General features: G+C 41.1%; 1 protein-coding gene across 4 annotated transcripts in view; it reads right to left on the bottom strand.

Moving 5' to 3' along the window:
* Nucleotides 1–3,370: 3,370 nt before the first annotated feature.
* Nucleotides 3,371–8,499, bottom strand: part of BROX (BRO1 domain and CAAX motif containing) — a 25,268-nt gene continuing 20,139 nt past the window's right edge. For all 4 annotated transcript variants that reach the window (XM_006029182.3, XM_025210634.1, XM_006029184.3 and 1 more), the window contains exons 12-13: nt 8,266–8,425; nt 3,371–7,338 (exon numbers count right to left, since the gene is read on the bottom strand). In XM_006029182.3, the coding sequence (XP_006029244.1) occupies nt 7,252–7,338; nt 8,266–8,425 (247 nt within the window). In that variant the 3' untranslated portion in view covers nt 3,371–7,251. The remainder of the gene's footprint in view (nt 7,339–8,265; nt 8,426–8,499) is intronic.

Genomic DNA, 8,499 nt, shown 5'->3' with positions numbered 1-8,499 from the left:
AGGACCGAGCCCTGTGGGACCCCACTGCCCACGTCCTTCCAGGCTGATACCGACCCGTCCACCACCACTCTCTGGGTACGACCCTCTAGCCAATTTGCCACCCACTGGACTGTGTAATCATCCAAGTCACAGCCTCTTAATTTGTTCACCAGTATGGGGTGGGATACTGTATCGAAGGCCTTCCTGAAGTCTACGTAAACGATGTCTACCCCTACTCCTGAATCCAGGTGTTTTGTAATCTGGTCATAAAATGAGACTAGATTAGTCAGGCATGATCTACCTCCTACAAACCCATAGGAGGAGCCCTTGTTAATGAATAACATTTAAAATATCAGGCTGCAGATAGAATCATAGGGAAGTTGGGCTAGAAGGGCTCTCACAAAGTGATCTTGTCCAGCCCCCTCCTCAAGGCAGGATTGTCCTTCACTAAACCATCCCAGCTAAGTATCTATCCCAATTTGCCCTTGAAAACTTCCAGGGATGGAGATTACATAACTTTTCTAGGTAGTTTGTTCCAACACTTGGCCATCCTCACAGTCCAAAAGTTCCTCCCAATATCCAACCTAAATTTCCTCTACTGCAAGTTGAGGACATTGCTCCTAGTCCTGTCTCCTGCCATCACAAAGAAAAATCCATCTCCATCTTCTCTATAACCACTCTTCAGGTATTTCAAGATGGTTACCAAATCCCACCTCAATCCTCTCTTCTCCAGACTAAACCCCAGTTCTTTCACCCTTTCCTCATAAATCTTACCTCCCAGACCCCTAATCATTTTTTTGCTCTCTGCTGGACTCTTTCCAGCCTGTCCACATCCTTCTTGAGGTGTGGGGCCCAAAACTAGACACAGGAGTCCAGATGAGGCCTCACTAGTGCTGAAGAGAAGAGCAATCACTTCCCTTGATTTATAGGCGACACTCCTGCTAATACAACCCAGCACATGGCCTTTTTGGCAATAAGAGCACACCCTTGGCTCAGATTCAGTTTATGGTCCATCATAACCCCTACGTTCTTCTCTGCAGTACTGCAACCTAGCCAGGCACTCCACAGTCTGTATTTGTGTATGCAGTTATTTTGTCCCAGGTGCAGAATTTTGCAACTTGTTGAATCTCATCTGTTTGACTGTGGATCATTTTTCCAGTCTATCCAGGTCATTCTGGATCCTAGCCCTACCCTCCAGAGTATCAACTCCACCCAACGTAGTTTCATCCAAAATTTTGCAAAGTGTGCACCTGGGCCCATCATCCAAGTAATTAATGAAGATATTAAATAAGGAAAGACCCCTAAGGAACCCCACTTATACTTGTTCCCAATGAGACATTGAGCCATCAATGACTAGTCATTGAGCACAATGATCCAACCAATTATATATCCACCTTATCTAGTCTGTATTTCCTTAGCTTGTCAGTGGGAATGTTAGGGGAGATGGCGTGAAAAACCTTACTAAAGGTATATTGTATCCACTACTCTCCCCCTCCCTATCCATAGAGCCTTTCACCTTATCATAGAAAGCAATTAGGTTGGTCAGGCATGACATGCTCTTGGTGAATGCAGGTTAGCTGTTCCCAGTTACCTTGTTTTCTTTTAGGTGCTTCACGATAGATTCCTTAAAGACCTGCTTATTGTCCCAAGTATTGAGGTCAGGCTGATAGGTCTTTAATTTCCTAGATCAGAGGTTCTCAAACTGTGGTCCGCGGAGCATCACTGGTCCATTCAGGTGGTCTGCAGAAAGCTGACCTAAGGCTAAAGCTGACAAACATTACACCCAACTTCCAAAACCTTTGCTAAAAAAAAACAGGCACATCCATTGGATTAGAAAGGCAAGACTACTGATATTAAAATTAAATGTGTGCTTTGATTTGTAGAACAAAAATAAGTTTATTAGGTGGCCCATCGAGACCCTCAACAATTTTCAAGTGGTCCGCGAAAAAAAAAGTTTGAGAACCACTGTCCTAGATCCTACTTCTTCCCTTTCTTAAAAATGAACACTATATTAAACTCTTGCTTCAAGTGTTAAGTTAGAGCCCTTGTTTTGAGCTCAAAACAGCAAAATCTAAATGAAACGAGAGGCTTTGAAACTGCCCTTGTTTTGTTTCGAAGCTCTCAAAATGTTTCTAGTTTCGAACACAGCTTGCTTGCAGCTAAACAGATACTGGGGGTGGGGGGAGGAACGCTTTGATATTGACATCTAGCTCCTGGTTCGATTCCCCAGCTCTTCCCGGGGGCACAGGCCTCTGATCTGCATGTGGGGTTCCAGCAGCCTGCAGCGGCAGCCTGTTGAAACCCAGCACGCAGATCTAGGGGCCCACGCCCCCTGGAAAGAGCTGGGGGAATGATCAGAGAGCTGGGGGAAAAAAAAAAACGACCCGGGAGCTGAGGGAATGTTTAGGTGCAGCTGCTGTGCAGGTGCTAGGCAAGGGGGCAATCCCTGCTGCCCCCTGCTGTGCGGGGGTCTCTGCCACGAGCCCTCAGAGGCCCCGATCACCACTGCCAGAGCCAGTGAGTGCAGGGCTTCCCCCCCCTTAAAGCTTACTAGCTGCGGAGCTAGGGCCAGCACCAGCACCTGAGTCTGCTCAGCACAGGCTGTGCCAAGCGCCAAGAACCCAGTGCTGGCGCTGACCTGTTGGCAGCACCAGCCTGCTGTCATCCCACACGCAGATCTGGGGGCCCGCCTCCCCCAGGAGGGCTGCGGGGCTTTGCTAGACTCCTCCTGGGGGGCACGGACCCTGGATCTGTGTGTGGGATGACAGCAGGCTGGTGCAGCCGGCAAGTGATATTAGTTTTGCTTTGAACAGTTTGAGATGCAGTTTCACAGAAAACCCTGCACCTATCTCCTTGAAACTTGGCAGGCTTCACGTCCTCAGAGGAAGCTACCATCCCTGCAATTTTCATCCGAATCAAGCAAGAAATAACAAAGTTATAGGTATTTTCATGATTACCCATTATAGCCTATGGGAAACTAAATGGAACAGTGCTTTGAAACAAAACACTGTCCCTTCAAAACAGGAGTTGGAATGAAATGGTACTGTTTTGCACAGCCCTAATCAAGACCTGGGCAAGAGTTCTCCACAACACTTAGAATGGGGCCCTATGCCCACAACCTGAAAAATCATGGACTTGCAGTATATAACCATTAATAAAAGGAAACCTGGAACTATGTCTTCTTCTGTGTCACCTAGGTTTACACTGCAAGTTAACTAACACCCTAGTTCTAATAGAGTTAAGATATTTTCTCTCTCTATGTTCTTCCACTGCTGGCTCTGGGAAGTGTGGTTTGGGGGGAATTTAAAATTCCCTTCAGCTTGGTATTTGGAAAACGTACACAAAAGGATACTAATGACACCTGCCTGTAAAGAAACAATGCCAGTCTTGATACACTTCAAACAGTTTATTTTATACATACAAACTGAAAAATACTTTTTAGTTTTGACAGTGCTCCCATCAAATCTTATTGGTATCACACTACTGCCATTAGTACAACAAAACAAGAGGCAAAGGATTATTTACAAGCATGTTGTATAGTACTGAAAATGCAAGATTAGTTTCTAAAGTGCAAAGTTGGCTATACAGTAATATACAGATATGGGTATCTACTTCCTTGCTTAGACTACGACCAGGTGGTAGTGTCACAGCAGATAAGCCAAGTATTTATACAGATGCATCAATTACTAAATCCTGCCTTCAGAGGCACTGACAAAGCTCATATTGAAGCCAGGCATCTGTATTCAAGGGCCAGATTTAGTCCTTTAGTTCTAGAGTTACATGCTAAATAATGGCAAGTTAACTATTTCATGTAAACCCAGAAACAAAGAATATGAATGAGACACTCCTCATAAGTGTATTAAATGCCTTTAAAATAGTTTTCCTATAAGAAGCTTGGTATTGTTTTGCTTTTAATAAGCCATTAAAGATTTCCAGTGTATATATTTCTTTTTAAAAAAGGACAAACGCACAAAGGGCTCAATGTTCAGCTAAGTACTCTACCTAGCTGTCTGCTCTGTGACATAATTTTGCCCCCATTATAAAGTACGAGCACAAGTAGCAGTTAGACAACTAATATTTACATCATTTTTGAGGGCACTGTTTGAGTGCAAAATTAACAGCCACAGAACAGATGTCGTAAAAAAGGCCCTCATTGTAAGAGAGCAGATACTTACTAATGTTGATTTTATTGTTAAAAAGTCATCTTATGAACCTGACTTTTAAAAAAAAGTGCTAAAGGAAACCTTTGTTATTTTATATATATTTGCAGGATAGATGAAGCCCTCAACCAGGTTTTCTAAATGCTTGAATACAGAGAACAGTTAATGCAAAAAACTGAAATAAAAACTAAAAAAGGAGTGTCTGTATTTAAATACCTTAATAAAAATCTTGCTCTCTGTGAGAAATCAACAGTTGTCTGTCCAATAGCATCTTATTCTTACACTTTGCAGGTTAAAACGTTTTAATTCTCTCTCCTAGGAAAAACCTACCACAAAGCTTTAAAATGCAAATAAATCAATGGCGTCTTGAAAAGTAAAAGTTCAGATGATTAAGGGAATAAACAAGTTCAATGTTTAACTTGTTATGGTTACTAAAACAAGTACGGGTTGAGAGCAGCGCAATATTACAACTAACCTCATAAAATACCATCGCCTAATGTTCAGATTGCATATAAATCTCAATCAAGTCTCTTGATTTCAGAAAGTCGGAGATAACAGTGCCAGCATAGTGTAAACTGCAAGTTTACAGAATAAGCTTTTGTATGAAAATGTTTGGGAAATCAAAGTTTGCACCAAAGACCCTCTCTACATATTTGGGTAGCTGATGAAACATAAATGAAGAAACATACATTTCAGTATACTCATGGTCAAAAATACCAATGCAGTACACATTCATCTGTGTGCGTACAAGATACATTTAGGCAACTCTGTGCTATATACTCTACAGCAGATATACAAGGGGTGAAAATCTGTTTAATCTAAATTAAAGATTTCTGCCTGTAGAAAAACACCAAATACAGTCCAAGTGACAACAGAAAAGAATCACTGAGTACATACTGAAAGTTTAAGATTGAGCATGAAGCTAATTACAACTCGTCCATTAAAAAGAAAGGCAGGCAACTATAGAAATATTAAGCTTTATTTATGGCAGTGATCCATTTTTGTCCTGCTTCTAATATTCCCTCCCTGCTTCCAGCTAAATTGGCTCCTATAATTCCACAGGACTGAATATTTATTGTCAGCAAAACAACTCTTGACTAAGGGTTGAATATATCTTGACTCCCGTTCTTCAATACTTTGTGGGGGTTGGCAGGGGGTGTCCACATTTTGGGAAACAAACCTTTCTCCAGATTCTCTGTAACACCACAGCTAAGCCTCTCATAAGATGTAAAAACAGAAACTCTTTTGTTCTTACGTTATAGTCTCTGGGGGAGAAACAGCTCAAAGTATATAGAACAGATAGGAGAAGGGTAAACCGAGTACTGGATTTTGTGTTTGCTTTCAGCATAATGCTTACTTCTACCAGGATCATTCTTTTCCTTCACAGAAGTCAGTTGCCTAGTTTGGTCCAGCTCCTGTGAAGACTCCGCTTTTCCATTTCACAATCATCCTCTTACTGGATAGCCTTCTCTTTGTTCCATGGGAATGTAGCCATTATGGGAGGTCCTGACTTCTCAGGTAGCTAGATCCAGTCCCACTGAGAATTATGAATAAAGAGCCATTCAACAGGACTCCTTTGAAAGGAAAGCCAGTGCAGACAGCAGAGCATGGGGACATGCTTTTACAGTAACCTGTAATGCTGAGGACATAAGATGCTGTGTTTTATGTAATCTGGAGCTTTCAAAGCATAACTTTCAATCCTAGGTGTGATGACTTACAATGATCAAGAGCCTGAAGGACACAAGCACCTGGCTCACCAGGGCTGACACTATGTGCCAGATAATCTGATCACTTGCAGATGGAAGTAATATTTTTGTTGCTGTAGTTATTCTGGTCCCCCGAGTACTATCAAATGCCCACAAGACCAAAGCTACACACACTAACTTCTCCGAGAGCACATGCCTTCAACAGTGGGAAAATTAAAGTAGTGAGAAGTCCTTCAAATCATTTCCCTCTTTCAGACAGCAGCACTTCATTCTTACTGAGGGCTGGATTTCAGCAACTGTTCTGCATCCAGGGGCTGATTACAAGTAGGCCTTGAGAAAGCTGGGAGGGAGATGCTGCAGTTTACATCTGATGTTAGTGAGATCTAAAAAGAGAATGCTCTCTGCATACTACTAAAATGTCTATGCTGTCTTACTTACTCTCCCTATGGCATCATACCAATATGTCCCATACAGAAATGGAGCAATTACAGTCTATTTAATTATGCTTATGAACTAAATGTATTCATCTGAGGTTCTGAGAGGCCACGACTTTACAAAATATTTTAACCTCTAAAAATTCTACAAACGTGATACCATAATACATTTTAAAGAGCTTTTCTACTTGCTTGCTGCTTCGCTTTCACATACTATAAGCAAACTAGCAACCTGACACTAAAGCACATAAAATGAAAGAACAGGATAGAAAAAACATACCATTGAAGAAGCACCTTCTTAAGAATTCAGGCATACGGAAACCCAATTTAGGTTGGAAAAAATCATACTGCATTTGATGCAACTAGACAGTAGTAACTGTTCTGGTTATGGGGAACTTCTAAAGAAGTTCTGAGACAGTGATTTTACTACAGAAGTTTCCATGTTTATAAAAGCACAAAAATCGAGAAATTATTTTTCTCATTCATCGGTAACAATAGAATAGCAACACCACAGAATGTTAAGCCTTTGTGGCAAACATGACTAAATCAGTACTATTTCCTGTCAAACAAAAGATATGAATCAAAGTTTATGCTATATGAATTATCACTGTGAAGAGGAACCACATCCTGACTTTTACCCCCCCACAATTCTTTCCTTCTATGCTATTCTACATATAGAAGCCAAACCCTAGTACTATTGGTTATAGATGAAAATCTCTGTAGAAGCAAAGACGACAACTGAGTCCATTTTTTGAGGTACCAACTAAAACAAAAATAAAGCAGATATAAATAATTTTCTTCTACCAATCCAGTCACACTGTCAATCAAGACAGATGGCTATTAAATATAAATTCAGTAAATTAATCTTTAGGATTAAAAAAAAGAGACAACACAAAATATGGGATCTTAAACAAAAGCCCCAGAAGTCACCAAATAGAAGCTTGTGGCAGGAATTCCAAGTACTTATGGCATTTAAGAGATCTGACATCCACTGTCTTTTTGAGGCTTTATATCTGGTTCTTTCAGAGGTTTTACTTCTTCCTCTGGTTTTGGCTTAGCCTGTAGACAAGAAGAAAGTTTGGAAAAAATAAATGTAAGTCGTGAATTCAAACTCCTAAGTTCCACACAACATATATATGTTGAAGCTGTGCAAACTATAAGCCACCAAGTTCTTCTTTTCTGCACCCTCAGGGCTGTTTTTAAAAAATGAAGGAGAGAGAAAGAAAATTGCCAAGTTTTCTCATCACAGCAGCTTGAAATGTACAGTGTTTAAATCCAACTAGCTTATTGCACCTACTCAAGAACTGAAATTACACTGCATTAAAGTACCAGTGGCATTCAAGCAAACTAATCCTCAAAATCTATCCAAGGAAATATCAAACAGGAAGATTACACGGCTAAAAGAAAACAATGTCATTTTTCAGCTCTGGGCCAACCAGAGTTGTCCAGCTAAGAAAGAATGACATGGATCCAACGCCACTGCCCTAGGACCAAATAACTGAGTGCCCATCATGAACTGGCAGTACTTCGCACCAACTTGCACACAGGTGTAACAAAGCTTAGATGAGGCCTCAAATAAAGAGAACTCTCAAAAGGACAAAATAATGAGGACTGGCCAAAAGACAAGTGGCATATATTGTATACATGGTATACTCCTGTTCTAGGATGCTCTTCAGTACTGTCAAACTACTAAAAGACAGGTGGATCAATAGTCTCACCCACTTCTTTTTAATAGACTTTTCTATAGCATTAACCCCAAGTATGTCAGTGCCTGCTGAAATGTCACTGGCTACAGCTTAACATCCTAGGAAGGCTGAAAACAGGATTCAACTTGCCTAATCTTAAACAGTTGAACTGGTAACCTGCATCCAGAAGGCTGGTGGTCTTACTACTAAGCAGGGAAGACCTAAGGACCTAGTGCCAAATATGCACCACGCATGGGATGTAGTTGACAGGAGGGAGAGAAGAAAGGTAAAATGTTCTTACACTCTCATCCTTTGGCCTCTTAGTCAGATCAAATGCAGCAAGTGACTCTGGGGTCCAGTGTGCATCCAAAGGAGGAAATTCAAAAGGAACAGGTTCTACCAAGCCGTAGTTTGCTTTCAGCTCGAGTTGGGGAGCTTCCGGTGGCACTTTTTGGAAGTAACTAAGACAGAATTTAGCGTTTTATAAACACAGTAAATAAAGATTTGAAGAGAGATTATTTCAGATTATCAGTTA

The sequence above is a fragment of the Alligator sinensis genome, unplaced genomic scaffold (assembly GCF_000455745.1).
Source record: "Alligator sinensis unplaced genomic scaffold, ASM45574v1 scaffold266_1, whole genome shotgun sequence".
Classification (NCBI taxonomy): Eukaryota; Metazoa; Chordata; order Crocodylia; family Alligatoridae; genus Alligator; species Alligator sinensis.
The sequence above is the reverse complement of the archived record's forward strand: the minus strand, read 5'-3'. Positions and strand labels throughout refer to the sequence as shown.